The 24,684-nt window shown below is 43.9% G+C and overlaps 1 protein-coding gene across 3 annotated transcripts in view; it reads left to right on the top strand.

The window, feature by feature from the left end:
- Nucleotides 1–24,684, top strand: part of smg1 (SMG1 nonsense mediated mRNA decay associated PI3K related kinase) — a 61,020-nt gene that overhangs the window by 16,313 nt on the left and 20,023 nt on the right. For all 3 annotated transcript variants that reach the window (XM_031292523.2, XM_031292522.2, XM_031292524.2), the window contains exons 15-43: nt 156–314; nt 2,039–2,157; nt 2,285–2,372; nt 3,095–3,196; nt 3,561–3,701; nt 4,308–4,534; nt 8,176–8,375; nt 8,592–8,753; nt 8,978–9,132; nt 9,236–9,369; nt 10,920–11,231; nt 11,682–11,823; nt 12,890–13,040; nt 13,412–13,532; nt 14,178–14,426; nt 14,807–14,958; nt 15,197–15,332; nt 16,434–16,578; nt 16,810–16,948; nt 17,707–17,925; nt 18,082–18,262; nt 18,763–18,924; nt 19,713–19,936; nt 20,102–20,256; nt 21,459–21,681; nt 21,869–22,115; nt 23,637–23,866; nt 24,054–24,299; nt 24,478–24,616. In XM_031292523.2, the coding sequence (XP_031148383.2) occupies nt 156–314; nt 2,039–2,157; nt 2,285–2,372; nt 3,095–3,196; nt 3,561–3,701; nt 4,308–4,534; nt 8,176–8,375; nt 8,592–8,753; nt 8,978–9,132; nt 9,236–9,369; nt 10,920–11,231; nt 11,682–11,823; nt 12,890–13,040; nt 13,412–13,532; nt 14,178–14,426; nt 14,807–14,958; nt 15,197–15,332; nt 16,434–16,578; nt 16,810–16,948; nt 17,707–17,925; nt 18,082–18,262; nt 18,763–18,924; nt 19,713–19,936; nt 20,102–20,256; nt 21,459–21,681; nt 21,869–22,115; nt 23,637–23,866; nt 24,054–24,299; nt 24,478–24,616 (5,060 nt within the window). The remainder of the gene's footprint in view (nt 1–155; nt 315–2,038; nt 2,158–2,284; nt 2,373–3,094; nt 3,197–3,560; nt 3,702–4,307; nt 4,535–8,175; nt 8,376–8,591; nt 8,754–8,977; nt 9,133–9,235; nt 9,370–10,919; nt 11,232–11,681; nt 11,824–12,889; nt 13,041–13,411; nt 13,533–14,177; nt 14,427–14,806; nt 14,959–15,196; nt 15,333–16,433; nt 16,579–16,809; nt 16,949–17,706; nt 17,926–18,081; nt 18,263–18,762; nt 18,925–19,712; nt 19,937–20,101; nt 20,257–21,458; nt 21,682–21,868; nt 22,116–23,636; nt 23,867–24,053; nt 24,300–24,477; nt 24,617–24,684) is intronic.

Here is a 24,684-nt window from a genome sequence, read left to right as displayed (position 1 = left end):
AGAGACCAGATGCTTTGTTCTGTATGACATGTCAGGTTTTATTGTCACATTCAAAGTCAGGATTGAGGTAAATGCACTGAGTAACCGTTACATGTGAGAGCTGCTCTGTGGTTCCTCCTTAACTGGCCCTGTGTCTCTTCTCTGTGATTGTCCAGACACGATCACTTCATCTCATCCAGCCTGTCGTCGTCCCCCTCCCTGTTTGATGGCGCGGTCATCAGCACCGTGACCACGGCAACAAAGAAACATTTCAGCACGCTGCTAAGTCTTCTGGGAGGTCTGCTGGCGAAGGAGCACCTCTACCCCGAGGCCAGGTTCTTCATCATGCACACAATTTACACAACAGAACATGTATTTAACAGTTAAATGAGCAGTCCATAGTTGACATAGCTCCATCAATGCGTATCAACATAATAGTCCACATGGCACGCTGTCCCCGTATTTGTCCACGCTATCCACTCCTCGGGGGTGCCACTGTGACAGTGAGGTAACAGGCACTCTGAATGGGCCACTTTGGTCTTGGTACACTAGGAGTCGCGCTGGGCTTTCCAACAATAATCTCACTGATAACCAGTTACATCAGCTGTCGGCGCAAGCACACATGGTAGGGCTGCACGATCCTTGATAAAATGAGAATCATCAGACTCTGTAAGAACTGAGATCATGATTCTCATGGCAAGTGTTTATTTTCTTCTGTGACCAATAGAAACTGTTATTTGGACTATTTCTTGTCTTTCTTAATCTTCATCCCTATCGACCTGCAGTGGTACAAATGATTCATGGGAGTTGGAGGAAATGGGGTCCAAAAAAAGTTCCATGCCCAACAAACTAATCAGATGGGACGTGATGGAAGTAGCCTCCCACAACTGTTTGAGACACAGCAGTAGAGTTGAGACAATGTGTTATCGTACTCAACCCATGTCGAATAACGCTATCAAGTTAGGAGAAATTTAAATAAGTTGCACCAAAGATGGAATAATAAATGGGATCTGCAAATGCGTACGTGTATGCTACTTTTGTAGCATATTGTTCGTTCATTGACTACACAATAAGCCATCTGATATTGTGTTTTTACAGCCTACATTAAGGGCAACACACATCAACATACATGCTCAAACACCCTTAGCTCTGTTTCCCTAGTTGGTATTCTTCTGTGTCCTCTCTTAGACTGTGTGTTGAATGTACAGTCAACTCCTCCACTGTCCTTGGGTTTTGTGAAAGGCGCTATATAAATGTTATTATGCAGTTATTATGCAGTTAGCATACCCAGCCAGAGTAATATGTTTGCTAAAAAGTTGGTGACGTGAAGTTTTGCTGCTAACTCTGCCTCAATCTCACTTTGTTAACGTAACAACGTAGAGCGTAGCTTAGGCTATTTATGTTACTGAGGTTGTCTCTCACAAACGTACTCCGACTGTATGAGTTTAGTATAGCCATATTAATTCAACGTATAGTAAAATCTCTGTTAACATTAGAGCTAGCACACATTTACAGTAACATTGGCACTTGGTGCACGTTAGAAAAGCTACAGGCTTGGCTTCTGTCTGCCTCCGACGTAACTACGACCAAAGATTGGCCACTCTCGCGGCGCCTCACCTCACAGATAGCTTTGTGACTCATTTGATTGGTTGAGTGTTAGCAAAGTGGTAGGTACAGGAAGAGTCTGTGAGCCTTGAAGTGTATTTGTGCGTGCTGCAGCAGGGACAGATTATGAGCTCTCATTCTTAATATGCAACTCTTCAAAGCAGATATGGCAGAATCGTTGACCTTCAGATGCTTTTTTTTCAGTTGATTTGTATCCATCAGTGGAGTGAAAGAATGATAGGAATGTATGACAAAATGTCTTTAGCACCAGCACGGTTTTAGATTTATTCATCTGAGCCAAGACACCAAGCCAGCCAGCCAACAAACTCACGAGAAGCAACTGATGTTTGTGTGACTAGTAGCTCTGCAAAATTGGCAAAAGTAAAAACTACATTTCAGCAAGACCCAAACGTTACTGGATACAATTGCTGATACCTTTGTGTTGGTTTGTCAGGAGGCTGCTGCTGACCTGGGCTCAAGAAATCTCTGTGCTGATGAAGAAGTCGGACACCTACAGCCCTCTCTTCTCCCTGCCCTCCTTCAACAAGTTCTGCAGGGGTCTGCTGGCTAACGGTGAGACCCATATGTCCAGCATTTCCAACAAAGAATTCTTCAACTTGGGTTATCCACATGCTGACAGGCTGTGGTATTTGTCATTTGTTGTTGCTCAATGTTTTTCCTCCTTGTTTTCTCTGGATAGGTCTTAATGAAGATCAGAATATCTGTCTTCAGACCTGCCACAGTTTACAGGCCCTCTCTTCATCTCTGTCAACTGAGCTGCTGCAGAGGTGAACAATATAGTTGTGCACACACACAAAAGCTTAAAGGTCCTATGACATGCTGCTCTTTGGATGCTTTTATATAGACCTTAGTGGTTCCCTAGTACTGTATCTGAAGTCTCTTTTATATAGACCTTAGTGGTCCCCTAATACTGTATCTGAAGTCTCTTTTATATAGACCTTAGTGGTCCCCTAATACTGTATCTGAAGTCTCTTTCCCGAAATTCAGCCTTGGTGCAGAATTACAGCCATTAGAGCCAGTCCCACAATGAGCTTTACTTAGGATGTGCCATTTCTGTGTCTGTAGCTTTAAATGCTATTGAGGAGGAGAGAGGGGGGTAGCCTTGAAAACTGCCATGCTTAGCTCGTTTTCAAGCCATGATGTCTCTCTCTTTCTCATGGGCGGGCCAAATTCTCTGGGCGGGCAAAGCAGAGAAAGGGGAGGTAACCTTTCTCCTTATGACGTCATAAGGAGGAGATTCCAGATTGGCCCATCTGAGCTTTCATTTTCTCAAAGGCAGAGCAGGATACCCAGGGCTCGGTTTACATCTATCACCATTTCTAGCCACTGGGGGACCATAGGCAGGCTGGGGGAACTCATATTAATGTTAAAAAAAAACTCATAAAGTGAATTTTTCATGCCATGAGACCTTTAAACTGCTTTCGGGCAGCTTTTAAAATGTAATCTGTAAAGTAGGCATGTTTTCTTACTGCTCTGTACTTTTCATCAGGTGTGCGGATGTGTCCAGAGTCCAGTTGGTCCACTCAGCAGTGCGGGTGAGGCAGGCCTATGGCAAGCTGCTCAGGACAATCCCCCTCGATGTGGCTTTGAGGTAAGACTGCTGTACTGCTGGGGGGCATCTACAGTAAAAATGGATCTGTTCCCTGCATACCAAATCTTTTTGGCATCTTGTATATATCAGGGTAGTGGTGCTGAGGTTAGCACAATAAGCTGTTTGGCGTGCGACTCACACATGAAGAGCACTAATGAAACGCTAGAGTTGAAGCTGAAGCAACCATGGAAAGGTTTAAGTCAAGGGCAACTGTTGTGACTGGTTTTCCTACCATTCAGTTAGAACTGAAGAAGCCTCTCGGATGACAGACAAAGTCTTCAGAGCACAAACAGATGTTAACGAATTTGTTGACAAAGTTGAGTGTATGCCTTATTAATCATGCATGTGTGATCTTTGTCCACAGTAACCACAGCCACCCTGAGATGAGGGAGATCTCACTGGCCATCCGCCACCACATGAGCCGAGCACCAAGCAGCACCTTCCACCCCCAGGATTTCAGCGACCTCATCAGCTTCATCTTGTATGGAGTCCTGCACCGTGGAGGGTACATGCGACAGAGCGATGATCAAATGCATAGATAGATTAGACAAACTCTGTTACCAGGCCTTTTCTCTTACCAGTCCCAGGGATAGAGATAGATATAGCAAGGCTCAGACCGCCTTTATATAGCAGCATACAGCTTGCCAAAACGTCCTGAAAGGAGGTCATGGTGAACTTCCTAGCAAACAATAATAGTGGGGTCCTTCCATTTTCTAATGTGTAACTTTTAATTGTTAGAAGAGAACGAACCAGTATTTTTTTTTTTTTTTTTTCTTTCCACGTTTTATTTTGAAGGTGGAGGGGATATTTAAAATACACCATTATAGTTTTTCCCTCTACAATCAAAAGAAAACATTTGTTATTATCACAGGATGTAAATGCCAGCTTATTTTTTTTGTTGCTGTTTTCTACTTCTATTTCGTTAATGTTGATTATACTGCCGAGAAACGGCTGTATCGGAATAACTCAGTCAGGGTCATGGATTCCAGGGAGTCCCTCTGCAGATAAATGATTGTGTGTGTGTGTGTGTGTGTGTGTGTGTGTGTGTGTGTGTGCGCGCTATAGCAGCAGAATGTTATTCACACTGAGCTTTACATTTCTCGATCCACAGCAAGGATCCCTGGCTGGAGCGTCTGTACTACAGCTGCCAGCGGCTGGAGAAACGGGAAGGTCGAGCAGGTGTAGAATGCAGCCGGCCAGGGGTAGTGCCACGGGTGCAGTTGAAAACCGAGGCGGTGCTGTGGCAGTGGGCAGTGTGGGAGGCCGCACAGTTCACTGTACTGTCCAAACTCCGAACGCCGCTGGGCCGAGCCCAGGACACCTTCCAGACCATTGAAGGTAAAGAGACTGGAGCTGAAATCAACCTAAACATCTTTGTTTTACCATCAACCCAATAATAATAATAATAGACTTTATTTTCATAGCACCCTCTAAAAACAGTAGTTTAGTGCTTTGATGGAAGTACATTCAAATCAATACTCATACACATATATACCAATCATGGTTATAGTGAAAATAGAAGATGGTACACCATTTTTAAAGGACAGTAAAATGACAAAGGTGTGTGATAGGTTAAAAAGACGACATCACATAAAAGCAAGTCTATATAAAAATAGTCAATACAATATTCTTTGCAAGCATCAGGCTTTCCCCTAGAAACCATAATTAAGAACAGAATGTATGAAACAAATATTCTTCACTTTTATCTGTCTTTTCTTAAACAATATAGTACCTTTTTGGTTGTTTATTAACCAACATTCCCCCGTGTGTTTTCTTTTGGACGCTGCTTTTGTCGTGCAGGCAGCCAAATTTGAATACCGAATATTTGGCTGACATCTTCTCCCAGACAGCCACAGCTTCTTCTCCTGTCTCCCGTGTTCACTTTCTTTGTGCGAAGGGAGTGCAGAAAGGGGGGACATCGGTTAACAGTTGCAAAAGTTTCAAATTAGAAATAAGTTGAGTTATTGGTTGCGTTTGAAGCGGGACGTTTTACTTACAATCACAGTAATGATCAGGGGTGTGATTCTTCCGGATGATTCAGGAAATCCCGCTTTTCTGACCTGAAAATGAAGCTCTCGTAAATCATGCAAATCCGCTTTTGTGTCGCAAGGCACAGGTCGGGGGTATTGGTAAACATAATGACCGGTCACTGCTGTCAATGTTTTTTGTGCCTCTGATTCATGTCTTCATATCACTCCGCAAGTGGTCCATTAATTTGTCACGATGTAACTTCATTCAAAGCAGAGCTCCACCAAAGAGCCTGCAATCGTTGCGGAAGGTTATTTGAATAAGAATTTTGGACGTGTGGGGGCGAACTATCTTCTTAGCTGAAGCCGACAACGGGACAATATTGTTGCATGTTGGCAATGCAAGCTGAAGCGACGTAGCAGATGACGTTGAGAAGTTGCAGTGAGGAATATTTTAGGAGCACCATTTTCAGCAGTGCAGAGAGGTAGTGGCCCACACTAACTTAGTGTTGAGCCGGGAAACATGGCTAAAAGAGCTCTACAGCGAAAAGATGTGCTGGGCGAGCCGTCAGTCGGTCGAAGCTAACAGAAGCTAGCTGGCGTAAGCTGACAGCTGACCAACGCTACCAAGTGATCGGCGGAGACGGGGAGTACATGTATTTGAAAGAGTCCGGCAGTTGTGGTAGACGAAGTCGGGATATTGGATGGAGAGTCCACTGAAGTCCACTGCGGTCTGAAGGGCTAATCCTCGCTAGATCACTAGCTAGTCGGGAGGTTGACAGCTAACGTTAGCCAGCTGAAGCTAACAGTCGATCGATGGTGAGTAACGTACGTTACACAGGCTGGCAGCAGCACAGAGTCCAGAGTTGATAAGTGTGTGTGTGGGGGGGGGTAGAAAGGTGTTGAGAATGACCAACACCTAATCTTAAACTTAGTGTAGCTACTTAATTTGCTACGACCCGATCAGAGGTTACTTAAATTGAGACGTTCAGTCAAAATCAATCATGTCACCTTCAAACGGGATCTCTGTTTGCAGGGTTCAGGCTGGACCCTCCCGGTGATCATGCTGCTCTGGGGGACCGGCTGCACAGTGAGAAGCCGCTGCTGACCGGCGCAGAGCTCTACCGGAACTCTGACTGCTGTCTGTCCGCGCGGCCGTCTGACGGCATCAGTATTAAATTGAGACAGTTTCATTAGCGGTTAAAAACGTCTCGCGTTAAATAGTAGTCTAATTCGGTACAGTTGGTTTTAACGCCTGATGCAAAGTGTAGGCCTATAGGAGTACACATGAAAACCCTGAACAAGCAGCGTCGCTCTGCTCTGTCTTTCTGCTGTGCCCCATTCACGTAGTAGTTTTACACTATGTAGATTAAACTCTGCAATTAATCCGCGGTTCACATGTATGTATGAACTGTGGTGGTCCGTTACACTCAAGGCTATATTCAACATCACTGATTAAGTAGCCTAAGTCAATCCAACAAACAACTGGACTTTAGGGTCAAGTGTTGTTGTATCCGGCCCATGTCCTGGATGTGAAAGCCTCCTTACTGGACTACTGAATATAATAATATTCCATTATATTTTGTATTTTGAATTGTTACCTGCCACCAGAATTTTGTGATTTCCTTGCAATAAATATTGACATTTTTACCATAAATTGGTGCCTAAAAATGTATCAGAATGCAGGAATTGAAGTCTTTTACCCTCAGAATTTCCTGGGGGAGGACCCCCAGACCCCTCCCCCCCCTGCTTTGTGTGTTCCCGCAAAGACAAATTCTGAGCAAGGAAAAACCCTGACGTATAATCACAGACAGCCATAAAAAACATTTAAATTGCAGAGTTAGTTATAACTTAGTATGTACAGTGTCAACAGAGAGAAACATGGACAATTGAACAGACAGTGACAACATACATACTACATACCTACATACTGTAGAGAATGACTAACAGCATACAAACGGCATAAATAAGAATTTGTTATAAACGTGTGCTCTTTAAAAAGTAGAAAGCATTGTTTGCCAGTTACATTAAATGTTTAAAAATCCGTAAATGTCCGTGGGTGGGGCTGCATGGGCGTGGTAATGTGGGCTGGTGTGGGTGTGGGTGTGGGTGGGTGTGGGTGTGGTAGTAAGGAGAGAGAATAGGAGAAGGAAGTTTGTGTGAGGTGGACCTGGTCACCACAGACCCAAATCTTCTCAGCTGTTGCTACTGTCATATGCTGCACTGTCTCTTCATGTGGCACTATTATTTATATTATAACAAGGTAATGCAATGTGTGATCAAGTGATGACTGATTAACAGTAATGTAAATGCTAAATGCCCTAATACCTACATATCATGTAAGACTCAATTTCTCCATTTCTTTGCACAAAACTCTCCAGAAAGTGCCATTTAATGGTTTATTTTTTTTTTTTAAATGAGGGGGGGAGGGGGCTGTCGCAGCGTCATGGGTGCGCCGTATATTTTCCTGCTTTTTTGTCCTTTGCCAATCACACCTATGAATGATGTTAACACATAAATCAGACAAAACACAGGCACTTTGGTGACATCCCCGCAGTTGTGGTCTTGACCGGTCTAGAAATAAAATTCCAAGTCCTCTTTGTCTGAGGCCGAGACAAGACCGAGTCAAATAGTGGTCGAGTACTACAACGCTGCCTTGTTTATAGTCCATTGTTTTTCTATATGGGGACACCTCAGAATACAATTGTGCTCAATGTGCAATTGTTACTTATTAAATTAAATCAGCTGGAGCTGCTACCCCCGCGACCCGTTACCGGATAAGCGGACGAAGATGGATGGATGGATAAATTAAATCAAATTTTAAGAAATATTTATTTTTAACTTAAAAAAAAAGTATTCCTATTTTGAACAGCCTACATAGACAGTAGAGCAATGACCGGAAACGAGGAGAGATAGTTGGGGAATGAACCAGGGACGTTGCGGTTCACAACCCCTTAACCTCTAGGCCACCAGTGCACCGCAGCCTTCGATTATTGTTCTTCTGTGTTTCAGGAATGATCCGCAGCCTGGCTGCCCACAGTCTGAACCCAGAGCAGGATGTTGGAGCGTGGGCTGGTGCTGGAGGGGATGGCGATGGTCACCACTCCAATCAGCTCCGCCTCGCTCTGCTGCTTCAGTACGTGGAGAACCTTGAGAAGCTTATGTACAACGCCTACGAGGGCTGCGCCAATGCTCTCACCGCCCCGCCAAAGGTGTGTAATCTAAGGCTCCGTAATCCACTGCTGGTTATAGATTTGAGTGTTGTGAAATTTGACTATGCAGAAGGAGTGCTGGGACCATGGAACACAGTTTGACCATCAAGGCATTTAAATATGTTTAGAATGGCTTACCTTTAGTCATTGGCCTGTTTAAAAAAAAAAAAAAATAATAATAATATGATGATGAATTTGTCCTTCCCTGTGTCTCAGGGCATCAGGACTTTCTTTTACACCAACCGTCAGACATGCCAAGACTGGCTGACGAGGATCCGTCTGGCACTGATGAGAGTCGGCCTTCTGTCTGGCCAACCAGCAGTAACCATTCGCCACGGCTTCGACCTGCTTTCAGAGATTAAAAACATCAGCACCCAGGTCAGTACAAATACACTATTATTTAAAAAAAAAATATATATATAAAAAATACACTTGTAATTGAGCTATACCAAGGTCCAAAAAATGTAATCCTTCTCATCGGACTTACTGTGTTACTCCCATGTGTAACTTCAGGTGATGTAAAATGTCAGCATTTATAATATATGGTTGTTTGACAGTATCGGCTGGTTAGATGAAAAGCTTTGTTTTGCTGTGCTCATCAGGGTCCAGAGCTGGAGGTTCCTCTGACATTGCTGGTGGAGGCTCTGTGTGAGCTGCGTTGTCCTGAGGCCATCCAGGGCCTGGCAGCCTGGAGCCTCTCCACCACTGGCAGGGGGCTGGGCTGGCTGTCGTCAGTCGCCCTGCAGGCTGAGGGACGGTAAGCAACGCCGCCTTAACCAAACGTCCTCACACCTCAGCCAGATCCTCAACGAAATCATCCATATCCACTTTTGTGTGTCTGTGTGTGTGTCTGTGTGTAGGTTTGAGAAGGCAGCTCTGGAGTATCAAGATCAGCTGTCTGCAGTTACAGGGATGGACTGCAGCATCAAAAGCTCTGAATGCTGTCTGCTCAAACTCTCTAGCCACATGAGCAGCCCCAAACACACCAGCAACGGTAACCAATACAAATTGAATGCAGCCCAACTACTATATAATAACACACAACTGTTTGCTTTCTTCTGCGTTTGCACTTCAGTCATTATGTCTAAATTGAAATGAATGACCCCAGAATTTAATTTAATACAACTATGAGCTTGTAGACAACATGCTTCAAAGTTTACTACTATTGTTAGAGGGTCCATTAATAACGGAATAATGTGTAAAGTTGTAAATATGCTTACCGATTTACGACTTTGTGACCTCATTCCAGTCTATTCTCCCTGTACATATACACTATACATATAAGACAAGGAAAAAGCATCTTATTTAGGGAACGGAAATGCACAAGCTTCAGTGTGGTCTGCAGAGGCCCACAGGTCTGGAACGAGGTTGATAACACTATAAAAATATAGTGTGTTTGTCTGTGTCGGCTATTAAAAAGAGACTTAAGACAACAGTTACTACTAAAATATGTTAAAGCTTGAAAGTCTTAACGGCTGGGGACTTCTAAACAAGTGACTCTGAAATCCTTTTATTTCTACTGTTATTCTAACTTGTAATAGCTTTGTTTATTCAGTCCCTCCAGAAAAACGCAATTATGCGATCGCATAATTCAATGCATAATCAGCCAAAGTCCGCATAATTATGCGCGGGCCGCATTTTGTCAAATACGCCGCACTTTCGCCACATAAATTGCCGATTTCCGCGCAAAATATGCGGGGCTTGCATGATTTCATAATCCCCGCATTTTCGTTGCAAAAAACTCACATATATCTTAGCAGAAAGTTGAAAAATGTTGCGTTTACTTCACACAAGAGCAGCCATTTTCCCCTGTTGCCATGGGAACGTTATGAAGTGACGTAATTACGCGACGTGAACATCATCGAAAAGCTGCAAACCCCGCGATGAAGCCATGATGAAACCGCAGTTTTTGCAAGTTCCCCACGTGCGGAAAGAGGTGCAGAATTCTTATATTAATTGTACTGCAAATACTTTTGGCAACTTTGTATAACAGCTTAAGTAGACAATCTGCCCACAGTCCCATCCTCAAGGCTATAAGGGTGCAGGGGCAGTTACAGCACACAATGTAATCTTTCAACAACCAAAAAAAAACATAAATTGCCAAAAAGGTAAAAAGCCAAAACAAAAGATACCACAAGTTGTTATTCTGTTTAACAGCCAGATGCTGTTCACCTCTTTGTGGCCTTCTGCATGCAAGACAAAAAGAAGAAACTTAAATGTTCCTGTATATGATGTTAACTTGTTGAACACTTGAACATGAACACACTTGAAAACAAAATGTTTGCAACTTACCCAATTACCCTAGTGGGGGTTGTTTTTGTGTCTATATAAACAGTTATATAAACTATAAACAGACTTCAAATAGCTTCCCAGGGTGTCCCATTTCACTTATCTGCATTATGTCTTATGGTTGTACTTGTCTTTTACCTTTTGTGAATAACTTGAACCTAAAATGTATAGGTGTGTAGCTGAAAAGCAATGAAGCAGTTGTGTAACACCTGCATCATATATCTGCTGCTCAAAGAGTTCTTTCCTCCTGAAAAGGTGACAGCAGGAAGACGGTGCTGCTAAAGTCCGGCGAGTGCTCTCCTGAGGTGATCAACTTCCTGGCCAACAAAGCGTCTCAGTGTTACGTAGCCCTCTGTGATTGGCCCTCTGTTAAGGAGTGGCAGGTCACCGTCCACGCCCTCAAACAGAACTCCACCAATCCACTCAGCATCAACCTGCGGACAGACTTCAACTACATCCAGGCTCTGAGTCGCTTTGAGGAGGGAGACCTGGCCGAGTGTGGAGCTCAGCTGGAGCTGCTGCCCGGAGAGGACTGCAGCTCCCTCTCCAGCACCAAGGACAAGCTCGGTGAGTGCATCAATGACACACTCTGGAAAATCCTTTTGAAAAAAGATTTACTTTTTTTTTTTAAATAAAGAAACCCTGTAAATATTAAACTTTTTTATTTTAATAAAGAAAACAATGAAATGACATTGTGATAAAGGGAATTCAGTCTTTTCTCTACTAAGAAGGAATACCATAATCAATGCTAAGTTTTTAATACCATTATTAGAGGGCCCATTAATAACCTAAAATGTACGTGTGTAGCTGAAAATCAATGAAGCCGTTGTGTAAGATCTGCATGTTAGGGAATACAGGAGGAATACCACAATCACCATATTGTATCATACATTGAAAGCTTCAAATAGTTGGATTGTAAATCAATTTGTGTATGTGTAAACAAACTCTTACTCGGTGTAAGATGAAAACGTTCCCATTTAGCCTCAAAAAACTGTCTGGTGTGTGCATGTTTGTCAGATCTGAAGAGGCTTCTGCCCTCCATGAGTCCAGATCCAACGGAGCTGCAGAGAGCCATCGAGGTACAGCTGCTTCGCTGCGCTGTCAGCGCCATGACCAAGGCCGCTCAAACGCAGGAGCAGAGGACCCCAGCCAATCCAGAGTGAGTCTTCACATGGATTCTTGCAAACTGTCCTGTCATAGTTCTTGAGGTGGAAACAGAAACCAGCATCCAGCCCTGAAGGACTCAGGGGTCTAGGTTACCCTGGTTAGGGTTAGTAGAGGAGATGGGTCTGGCAAGACTATGATTGAACAGAACCAGTTTGTATGACGTGCTATCCGAGCCCGGCGTGGTTTGTGTTTATAGTTGTTCTGAATGGTCACACTCGATGGCAGAATGAAAAGCTGTCTGTAATGTAGTCTCTCCTGGAAGGCAATCATAGTGTTGCACTTGGTTGTAAACGCACAGTCCCGTTCTTTAAACCTTGTGTTGACTTCCCATCGACCATTAACTTGTTGTCCTTCCGGGTCAAAATTGAAGATTAACTTTTTTTGGCGGTCCTTTCCGACGTTTTTGTCGCTTTTTTGTGTGTGCTTTTGACGCTTTTTTTAAACGTCGGTTTTATTTTTTATTTATATGACATTATACCCAATTTTTCAGTTTGACAAAAGCAGAAATTATGAAATTATTTTGACTAATAGTTAAGATCAGAGGATGTTGATTGAATCACAGTTAACGTCAAAGTTTAGTCAGGAGTCTGTTTTAAAACCATTTAATTCTTTTTTTTTCTTTTTTTTTCTTTTCTTTTTTTAAATGTTAGAAAATTCAGTTGAAGTCATTATTTTACTTGCGAAGAATGTAGTCTGGCTTCCATCCAACGTACATCCATGCATCCAAGTTATTTAGTTAAAAGAAAGTCATATTTCTGATATATAAAACATTGAAAATGGGTCAAATTTGATCCGAAGACAACACAAGGGTTAACAGATGGTCTAAAAAGACTGTTGACTGTTTGGGCTTAATGGTCCCTCTGGTTCACGGTGTGTGCGTTGTTTATTGGAAGACAAATCTGTTAAAGGTTCAGAAGCATTCCCCGTTGACGGCTTTTCTAATTGTTGGACTTGCTTTGTAAATATTGATGCACGCTTTTCTTTTACTTTTAGTACAACTGCATTTACATGCCAGAGTTCTGCAGTCTCTTAGTAAATGATGTGATGTGATGTTGCAGTACGTTGGTGCGCTGCCTGAAACAGACTGGACGGATCTGCTTGGGTCCTCTTCGCCTCTCCACTCTCACTCTGTCTGATGCCCTGCCGACCCTGCCCACCCTGCAGCTCCACTGCACCGCCACCCTGGAGAACACACTCACTGGACAAGAAGTATGTACACCCATACTCTACATTTGGCTATATGTTATATAAAATAATGCATTCAAACTCAGTGTTGTGCATGTACGGCTTTCTTTGTTTTCTTAAAGTGTTTGGATTCCAGAAAATGTAAATTATAAAGAGAAAACAGATCACAACTAAAGATCCCTCATGCTTTGCTGAACACGACATAACTCTCTGTTGAATGACGGAACTGCTGTCAAATTAATGTACAGCGTTGCTTCCTAAGTGTGGCTGGTGCAGAGGCCGTGTTAACCTATAACGTTAATGCAAAAGAAGCAACAAAGTATTCACTCACTATTGTTCTGACCAAAGAGAACAAGCTGGAGGTTTAATTCCCGGTGTGTTTGTATTCTTTGCAGGACTGCATGATTCCTCTGTGCAGTGAAGCTCTGAGCTCTTGTAAGCAACAGGATGTCCAGCCTTTCCTTCAGGCCCTCAGATACACCATGTTCCAGAGGCAACTCCTCGACAAACTCAAAGGTAATTATCATTGACTAGAAAAGGTGCATATCGATGGGCTACACAGGTGTTTTTTGTTGATCCGTTGTCAATATTTTTTTTAGATATTGAAGAATTGCACAGATTTTTGGCTGAACTATCGACTATTAGTTTCTTTATTTTTTTCCATATAGACATATCTGGTACTTACAAAATCCATTGGCATTTGAAGTGATGATTTTGACCACATAAACATAGTCAAATGGATCCTCCACAGTTTCGTAATGAACCGAAAATATTTTTACACTTTTCAACGGTGGCAGTCACCTATAGATCAGCTGTGGGAAACACTGCTCAGCGCGCTCGCCCTGCTAGAATGTAAAAATATAATGTAATGCACACTGACTGACTAACCAACCCGTATATTGTATTAAGGTTTTTCCCCAGGAGGCGGGCAGTTTAGCCAATCTGGCACAAGGCAAATTTACAGCATGGCGAGCTTTTAATGTGGAGCAGCGGCAACAGGAAATGTTGGGTCTGCCTCAACAGGATCTTAACACAGCTCTGATATGGCTGAAAGTAAACTGTAAAATAAGGGTGATAGCCGAAGTGTACTGGGGCCCATGGAAAGACCCTGTATTTGTCCACATGAGGCTCTGAGATTTTGCCACCTCTATTCTTGTTCAGGTTACTCTACATCCATAGACGGCCACCTAATGGAGCTTTGTCTGACCGCTGTCAAATTTGCCCGGAAAAAAGGCAACATTGCCCTGGCGTCCCGCCTGCTCAGCCAGTGCAGTGACGGTACACAAGAAGAGGAGCAGCAGCAGGACGAGCTGAGCCAGGCCTTCAGGCGTCTCAACCTGGAGGGCACTCTGGGGGAGAAATGGGGACCAGAGCTGCAGATCGAAAAAGCCAAAGTCCTGAGAACTGCAGGTGACGAACAGGAGACGTTTTAAAGCTGAACACTTCTTTTGCGGGAATAGAATTGGTGATTTTTGACAGGGACAATTTCCACTACATCTGTCCAGAGCAGCTTAGTCATACAGCCACAAGAACAGCAGTACTCACCACAACAGATTATTTTAGAGCCTTTAGTGATAAGTATGTCTCCTAGGACCCACAGAATGAGCCTGCTTGATCCAGCACACACGCAACTTGATGATGCAGAACAGTGACCAAAAACATTTTGACAGTCTGATCCCAGCTGACACATTTATTGCCAGGTGTCCTCCGTTTCTCTGCTGGCAGAAAGTATTTCTGCAGTGTGTCGATGATGTCTTCAGTTTGGTCCTAAGCAGTGTCTCTGTCCACAGGCCAGTCCATGGCAGCCATGGAGATGCTGAGCAGGGCTGCCTTGTCATACTGCCATGTGGGGAAGAATGAAGGTGCTGCCTGCCGCTCACTGCTGACACTCTGCAAATGGCTTTTGACTGACTGGAAGGACATGACACCTCAGCTTAAACAGGTACGCTCACCTATCAATGCAGCTCAAACTTTTACTTTGGTCTAACTTTGGAAGCATGTACCTTTTTTGTTTTGTAAAAGTAATAAAAGCCAAAGCTGTGATATTCAGCTGTAAAACTTTAAAAATTCTTTCCTTATTGTAATGTATTTCTCTTTTACAGCAGGTGTTCACTGGGTTGTGATGTTATTAAGAAAATAATTAACACAGTGATTTAAAGACTGGTGATGTTTTGGTTTAGGTGGTAAAGAGGTCAGGAGCAGTAAACTCATCCAATGCTGTGGGCAGCATGTCACCCCTGAGTCGGAATATTGCTGCTCTGCTGGAGCTTCCCCTTGAGGACCAGGGTATTCCCCACATCATCGCTGAGACCTCAGGTAACATTTACAGTACATGCACATTGGCATTATTAAGACACTTTTATGGTAAAAGTGTCTGCACTCACCAAATGTTAAAGTCCTCACACCTCTAGACAAATGTAGACACATCCAGCTCGTCCTTATGCATTTATTAACTCATTTATTATCTAAACTGTCATACAACGGGCAGTCTAGGGTTGGGTTCCGATACCCGGTGCTAATATGGCACCAATGCCTAAACGACCACTATCTACTGAACTGAATAGCAACGCGGATTTCGGTGCCACTGAAATGCCTGCGCTTCTGTCTGATGCTCCGAAACGGACATTACAGGCGACCCTAGTTAACACTACACTTGACAGCAGGTAACGTTAGCCTACCATTAGCTAGTAGCTGGATTAAACACGGTTAACATGCTGAAATCTTAACGGTGTAAAGCGTGGCTGTATTACACTGTAGAGGGTTCCAACATCGGCAGCTGCAGACTGTTTAACGTCGCCGTGTTGGAATCCGACACCGATGGTGCGTTCACTTGAAACTGGTAGCCTAAGCCTCGTGGTGCATTCAAAGTTATTGTAAAATACCCTTTTCCGATCTGGTGGTTGCATTTGTCATTTAACAGCAATGTACTGGTGAAATAAGTTATTGTTATAAGTTATTACATTATTAAATGATTTAATTTTGACCATACGGCCTTATCAATAAAAAAGCCATTCTTTTATGTCGCCGAATGTCGTTTTGTGCTTTATTTTTTATTTCGGTTTAGGTACCGGCACCTTTTTTAAAAGTATCGCTTTAGCACCAGTATCGGAAAAAACCCAAACAGTACCCAACCCCGGGGCAGTGTGCTATTTTGTTGGCTGGTGGCATGTAATAGGAATGTGTCCGTGCGGAGTGGTACGGTCTCTGTATGTATCCACTAAGTTGTGTTGTCTTCTAAACGGCAGATAATGCAAGTTTCCAAAAAATTCCTTCAGGACAATAAAATCATCTTATCTTAAACCACCAGTGTCTTACCATTGCTAAGGCATTGAGGGCTTTTTTTTTTTCCAATCAAAAAGTAGAGCACTGTTGTTTGATTCTACCTACATTTTATTCTTGACGGTCTTCCCTGTGCAGTGAGTGTGGGCGTTGGGGAGCCAGACTTCGTGCTGGGCCAACTCTACCAGCTCTCCACCAGCCTGGCTCCAGAGATGGCCAAGTCCTGGGCGGCCCTGGCCAGCTGGGCTTACCGCTGGGGCAGGAAAGTGGTGGATAATGCCAGGTTAGTGGACCCAGTGGAACACGTGTATAGTTACCGGCGTGGAGCTTCACCTGTATGATCTAATGCAATTAATACTACATCTCTGTAAAGTTGAAACTATTCTGTTGTTTGTTGTCAGAGGTGTTGATTTAACTCAAAACACTTATTCAAAACGATTTACTTATTTCATCAGCCCTTAGAAACAGCTTACTGATGGAATATTTCTTCTGATTTTCCTTTTGTTGTCCCCAGCCAAGGGGAGGGATTGCCTCTTCTTCCTGGGGAAAAGAAGGAGATAGAGGAGCTGCTGCCAGCAACCACCAGTGAAGAAGACAAGGACACCATCTTCAGCATTCTGGGACAGGCCATGTGTCGGCCTACTGGCATACAGGTAGAGTCTGCCTTTTGTAGCCAACAACAATTCAGTCATCTCCAAACCAACAGGCCCAGAAAGAAGTAGTCATTAAATAATACGTAAACAAAAACAGACTATGTAAAATGTGTAAATATACAATACTGGTTATATCAATGATACTACATACATTTTAATTTAATAGAAGGGAGAAAACTAATTGTCATGTGCTGTCACGACACATATTACACCGGGGGCGCCCAAGTAGAACCTATGTATGGGAAACACTGCACCATCATACTCAAAATGTGTTATTCAACTTGCAGTCCTTGACATGATTGGTTGCCAGGCCTTATAAAACGTATCAATACATCTCCTCAAAGTGAATTTAACTTGCTCTAACTGCAAAAACTGCATTAGATCTGTTCTGCAGTGAGTGTAGGTTTAGTTTTGGAAGATTAACTTCTTCAACAAGTACTCCAGTATTGGTGAGATGTTTGAGTATGTCTGCCCAGTACTCACAGAGTAGGGAACTAACCCTTGAGTCCCCAGAGCAGAGCAAACAATACCCACAACTTGGTAGCCTCTTTGGTATTAGTAATAAAAAGGGTGACTGCTCTGAAGTAGACACTCAGATGTTGGGTGTTGGAACACCTAATACGCACCTCAGGGGTTATGGTCCTTTACTTTCCCAAAAAGTCTAGTTAAGGGATGTTGTGTTGTCTTTAGCAGGGCTTTAAAGGTTCATTGCTGACCAGTGCAGATTGTTCTGAACTCACTCTTGTGTTGTGTGCCAGGATGAGGACATGGCTCTACAGCAGGAAGACGACGAGGACGACATGGTAGACGTGATCTGGCGGCAGCTCACTGGCTCGTGCCCCTGGCTGGGGGAGGCGGGCCAGCCTGTCACAGATGGTCTGATCCGGGTTTGGAGACGAGTGGTGGACCGCATCTTTGGCCTCTACCGGGTCTCCTGCCAGGCCTATTTCACCTTCCTCAAGCTCAATGCTGGACAGGTGATACTTAGTAACAGCATCTGCAGGATTGTTAGGGGTTACACTGTTCAAACCTAATGACTGTGAAGCACTGTGTTGCCTTTTGAAGACCAAGACTGGGATTGAGCGCAGCCTTCTGTTCAGTCCATCACCCCCAGTGTCTGTTGTGTGTTTTAGGTCCCGATAGATGAGGATGACCCCAAACTCCTGCTGTCCAGTCACAGCAGCAAACAGAGCAATGACGATGTGATCGTCATGGCAACCCTGCGTCTCCTCCGTCTGCTGGTGAAGCATGCTGGTGAACTGAGGGAGGGACTTGAACTGGGCTTAGCCTCCACCCCTACAGCACCCTGGAGGGGTATGTCATCCTGCAAAACAAGCATCCTCATATCTTTCCATGCCTGTGTCTGTAAAGTCTGCTTGTGGTACATTCTCAGAGGTACTTTACTGGTCCTGTGTGCACAGGGACAAGTTTAGATTTAGAGTTTTTACCTAAACTGACCTGTACTGCTGTGTGCTGCCGAGTACAGCAACTGAATCCACCTGATAAAGCCGAATGGGCCAAATTCAAACAGGTTTGAACAAAATGGGCCATGAGACTCAGTCGAAGGCTTTCTCAGCCTCTATTGCTGATGCCATGCAGGGAACTCAGCATTTCTTACTGTGCTCCACGATGTTTAAAAGTCTATGTATATTATCTGGTAGGTGTCTGCAGGTTATGAAGCCCGTCTGATCTGAATTAGAGTATTTCCTTTCCCCCCTACAATCTAGTTAAAATGGCATACAAGCTAGTTAATTTCTAACACAATCCTGCCCTTACTGCTGCCTTTTATAAACTGTAATGTGTGTCTTCCTTAGGTATCATCCCCCAGCTCTTTTCCCGTCTCAACCATCCAGAAGCATACATCCGACAGAGCATATGCAGCCTGCTATGTCGAGTGGCCCAAGACTCCCCACATCTCATCCTCTACCCTGCCATTGTGGGTTCACTCTCCTTGGGAGGGGAGGCTCAGAATGCAGGTATTGTTTATTTCTGTTGAGCTGGCTATGTGCAGCTCCTCAAAGAGTCTGAAAGTGACTTCATCTCATTATCTGGAACCAGACACTCGCCACTATGATGTCAAGTTTGGCTACATTTAACAGTGGAACAACTGACCACCACTGGCCAAAACTACATAAAAGGTTTCCGCGGGGTCTTAAAAAGTTTAAAATTACAAAATCAAAATATTGGGCCTTAAATGTCTTAAATTCACTGAAGTATTGTGTTCTAGGTCTTAAATAATTTTGAACAGGTCTTCATTTTCCTCCGTCCATGCAACGCTACCTCTAATGCTCATTTATTTTTTTTATTCTGTGGTGTTGTAGTTCTTTCTTCCGCTAGTCCAAATATAATTTTGCTGTATTAGGACTACAAATGAGACCAACATGCTACTTATATTGCAGCCAATCAGCTTTCGTGTTATTGGCGCGAGTCTCTTCCGGATTGTACCACAGACATGAAACAGGTTTTATTCTTCAGCTGTGGGGAAGTGGAAGTTTAGTGATACTTGACTTGATAAAACTGAATTTAGGGCTCAGTTGATGTTGTGAAAAAGGTTTTAAATTTCATTCATAATGGCCATGCACTGGTCTTTAAAAAGTCTTAAATTTGACTCGGTGAAACCTGCAGAAACCCTGTACATAGCAAATGGTTTTGAAATGAAAATACAAATTCAACGATGAACAATTTGTATTTACAATTAACAACAAGGAGAATTACCAGTGATACCAGTAAAACTGTAAACACTAGATCTGAAATGTGTTGACAGGGAGTAAATTGCCATCAGCTCTGCCCACCTTCCTGGGCAGCATGCAGGGAGAGGGTCTGGGTGGGGAGGAGGAGGAGGAGGAGCAGCCGGACGGCGGCGAGCCAGGAGGAGCTCCAGAGGAGCTGGCGACCTTCTGCTCCAGTCAAGACCAAGCCATGATGCAGGACTGTTACAGCAAGATCGTGGAGAAGCTGTCCTTTGCCAACCCTACCATGGTGCTTCAGGTAGGGGGCTGCATACAGTTAGACCTGTACACTGTTTTATGATCATATTTTCACCAGTCTTATGCTGGAAACATTCTTGCTCTTATAGACTTTGGCAGGACGCCTTTAAATTGGATTCATGCTGTAGTCTTACGAAGTTGCTAACTAGTCCTGTGTGGTGATCAGGTCCAGCAGTTGGTGGGGGAGCTGCGCAGAGTGACCCTACTGTGGGATGAACTGTGGCTGGGTGTGTTACAACAGCAACACATGCATGTCCTACGTAGGATCCAACAGCTGGAGGACGAGGTCAAGAGAGTACAGAACAACAACACGCTGCGCAGGTGAGGCTCACCTACTTATACTTTAGAAGCAGAGCTCCTTCCAGGACTTCCAGTCCATTCTTTACTAACAGCTGCATTTAGCCTATGAGTTTGTTTGCATCCTTAAAGGAGACCTATTATGCTCATTTTAGGGCTGCTCGATTATGGGAAAAAATATAATCACGATTATTTCAGTCAATGTTGAAATCACGATAGTTTAACACGATTACTCGTTGACTTCTGGAAAGATGTTGCAATTATTGAACTTAAAAAACAGTGGAAAAAGTTAACTATATCAACAGTAAAAAAAACAAAAAAAACACATACAACTGTGAACTTTGCCATAGTACTTTTCCTATTGAAACTTTATTTTTTCATACAGAACACAAGAGAAAATAAGAGTTTACTTGCAAAACGTAATGAGCTAAATAATTGTTTTCCTCGATTATTCTGTTTTTGTGATCATTGGGGAGCCGAAATCATAATCGCAATTAAATTTTGATTAATTGCACAGCCCTAGCTCATTTTTAGGGTCATACTTGTGTTTTGTGTTTCTACTAGAACCTGTTTTAAAAAAAACTATTTTCTCACACTGCCCATGGCTGCTGCACCTGCACTCTGTCTGAGACGCTCCGCTGTCTCTTTAAGCCCTATTCCAGAAAAAAGCCAGTCTGCTCTGATTGGTCAGCCATTCCGATTTTCTGCATCTCTGCTCCTCTCTTGTTGTCTCTGTACCGTCTAGTGCAGCACGAGACTCTAACAAAGTATAAAGCAATACTTCCTGCCGTGAAGAATCAGTAAAGGCTTCTGTTCCCGGATTGTCTTCATCATTGACCTCCTGTAGCTCAGTTGGTAGAGATGTACCATCTGAAACTAGATTTATATTTGCTGTGGTGTTCCCGTCGCGAGGTGCACCAGCCAGAAAATGAATTCACCGCGTCTTTCGCGTCCAGCCCAAAGGCTCCGCAAGTAGTTGAGGCGTGTAGTAGACAAATGCAATGTTTGGCGGTACGTCAGCGTGGATGTGTTTTCTACTGTTGTCAGTCAGCCTGCTTTCCTTTACTTCCGCTATCTACGTCTTCTCTAGTACTTCTTGCTAAATCACAGATCCTATTGTTTGTACGCCCCCCTGGCATTTCCAGAGAATATATTCCAGAGAATACGGTCATTGGACGCTGTTACACTTGCTTGCCAGTCTACTGACATTCTTTGTTGTGCTGCAGGGACGAAAAGATTGCCATTATGCGTGAGAAGCACTCTGCTCTGATGCGTCCCGTGGTTTTCGCCCTGGATCACGTCTGCAGCATCACAGCAGCTCCAGCAGAGACACCACACGAGACCTGGTTCCAGCAGACCTACGGTGATACCATTACCTCTGCCCTGGAGCGCTTGAGAAACCCCACCAACCCTGCCAACCCTGCCAGCAGCTGGCTTCCCTTCAAACAGGTGTGTATGTGTTTGTTTGTTTGTTTGCATCTGTATATGCATTTTAATTCTTAAGGATTTCAGACAGATCTATTTGCATGACTGTAGGCTCATTAATACTTGAAATATATCATTAACACAATCATTATACATTGTGCACAAAACCTTTTCCAAGTTTGAGCTAAGTTTGACCGTGTGTGTGTCTCAGATAATGATGAGCCTGCAGCAGCGTGCTCAGAAGCGAGCCAGCTATCTGCTTCATCTGGATGAGATCAGTCCTCGCCTGGTGTCTATGACCACAACAGAGATGGCCCTGCCAGGCGAGGTGTCGGCATCAGATGCTGTCACTATCCAGAGTGTAGGCAACACCATCACCATCCTGCCCACCAAGACCAAGCCCAAGAAGCTCTTCTTCCTGGGCTCAGATGGACGCAACTACCCATACCTTTTTAAAGGTAGGGGACTAGCTCACAGCAGTGAATATGGGTGGGAAATGAATACATTCTGTCCCCTGTTAGGCGTGTCTCCTAAAAGTTGTAACTGCACGTCGGTGCTACACTAGTCTATATCCACAACATTCGACTTCCGGGATTGTACCGGTGCCGCTGGAAATTCCGCTGGATGTCCTCCTTTTCAGCCGAATGTCTGTCCCCTTCCTCTTTCTTTGTGTTGGTGTTCTAACCTCCTGTGGATTTCTGAGGACTATGGTTAACTGCTCCTCAGATCTCTGCAGGATAAATCCAGACAGCTAGCTAGACTATCTGTCCAATCGGAGTTTTCCGTTGCACGACTAAAACTACTTTTGAGCGTACACATGTTCCACCAAAACAAGTTCCTTCCTGTGGCTATTTTGAAGAGGGACCTTGGATCCGTCCAGCCCTTAGCGCCGCCCAAGACCATTGTGATTGGTTTAAAGAAATGCCAATAAACCAGAGCATGTTTTTCTCCCATCCCGGAATGCTATGTGGACTAGCCGGACCCTCCTCCTCAGCACTGTGGAGGAAGGTCTGGCAATGCGAGACTAGGGCTAGAGTGGCCCCGAAGATACCACATGGAGACAGCAAGGTCTATATGTAGTCAGCCTGGGCTGTTTGTGTTTTCTCCTACAAGTTTCTTAGTTAAAAACACCAATGTTTTAATGTTCCACTGCCCTAAACAACTGTGCATAAAACGTACGTTCAATAGCTCTGCATGAGTTAATGATTACAACAAACAGGTACTTGTTTTGCCCTGATGTCACTTTCAGGTCAGATAATATTGTATTTGCAGTAATAATACTATAGATGCAATATGGGCCTTGTGTACAACCTGAAAATCAGATCATTTGTCTGTTTGTTTGGTTAGATGGATGGACGAATGAGAAAAGGATGAATTAGGGAGTTAGAAAGAAATAAGTCAGGTCGTAATACTTTTTTCCTTTATTAAAGAAATATCTACTAGTGGTATTTGTCCATGCAGACAGCTTTGGTTTTGTTTGTTCAGGTTTTGAGATATATAAAAAAATCATTATACACTGGAGATGAATGGAATTTAGTTTGTGGTCTGTTAACAATGAAACCGCAACACCTCATTCCAGAAGAGTTGTTCCACAGACCTCGACGAATCAAGACCTCTGACACAGTCACAACACGGATTGTAAGCTTTGATGTGTGTTGCAGCTGCTGCATTAAATGACGTGAAATTGTACAGATAGTGTGACCAGTTGTGTATATAGTCTTAAACTTTACTCCTCCTGTGCATTGCACCCAAAGCAAGTTCTGAATTGGAACTAAATCAAATTCAATATCGCCTCTGAATGTTTGACGCTGTACCTGATTTAATAGTTAAAGAGTGCCAGTAGTAATGATGTAGTGATTATCTATATACATCTTCTCTCTCTCTCTCTCTCTCTCTCTCTCTCTCTCTCTCTCTCTCTCTCTCTCTCTCTCTCTCTCTCTCTCTCTCTCTCTCTCTCTCTCTCTCTCTCTCTCTCTCAGGTCTGGAGGATTTGCATTTGGATGAACGCATCATGCAGTTCTTGTCGATTGTCAACACCATGTTCACCAAGATCAACCAGCAGGAGCAGCCTCACTTCCACGCCCGCCACTACTCTGTCACCCCCCTCGGAACCCGATCAGGACTCATCCAGTGGGTGGATGGAGCCACGCCACTCTTTGGCCTCTACAAGCGCTGGCAGCAGAGGGAGGCTGTGCTGCAGGCTCAGAAGGTACTGCTCTCCTCTGTACTATGCACCTGTAAATTATAAGTAATTGTACACTTGATCAGGTGAACAGCAAGAATTAGGTTATCAAAAAAGGCCATTTTCTGACGACCTTTCCTGTTGCAACCCCACATTCAGGCCCATAGCAATTTCAGTGTTCAACATCTTTTTTTTTTTTTTTTGACCTGACCAGGCCCAAGACTCATTCCAGCAGCAGCCGGTGCCTCCAGTACCACGCCCCAGTGAGCTCTACTACAGCCGTATCGGGCCCGCTCTGAAGGCAGTGGGGCTCAGTCTAGATGTGACTCGGCGAGACTGGCCTCTCAGCGTCATGAAGGAGGTGCTGAAAGAGTTAATGGAGGCTACGCCCTCCAACCTGCTGGCCAAGGAGCTGTGGTGTTCCTGCACCACACCCAGCGAGTGGTGGAGGGTCACTCAGGTAACCGTGGCTGTTAGCATTTTAAAAAATGAGAATTGATTGAAACATTTTCCTTAATTGTTAACATGACACGATCATTCCATTTCGTTCATCATCGATCAAAGTCCAGGGCTTGCACGAGCGTCCACTGTCAATGTTCTTTTGGTTGCAATTCCTTTTCTCCTTTGCTGTGCTGCAGTCCTACGCCAGATCCACCGCCGTCATGTCAATGGTGGGATACATCATCGGCCTCGGCGACCGTCACCTTGACAATGTGTTGATTGACATGACCACTGGTGAGGTGGTGCACATTGACTACAATGTATGCTTTGAAAAAGGTCAGTGTCAACTGGTTTGCTTGCATGTGTGTTGAGTCAGTTTAATGACTTGTCTCGTAAACAACCTG

This window comes from Sander lucioperca, chromosome 2 (assembly GCF_008315115.2).
Source record: "Sander lucioperca isolate FBNREF2018 chromosome 2, SLUC_FBN_1.2, whole genome shotgun sequence".
In the NCBI taxonomy this organism is placed as follows: Eukaryota; Metazoa; Chordata; class Actinopteri; order Perciformes; family Percidae; genus Sander; species Sander lucioperca.
This window is presented reverse-complemented; position numbering and strand designations above follow the sequence as displayed.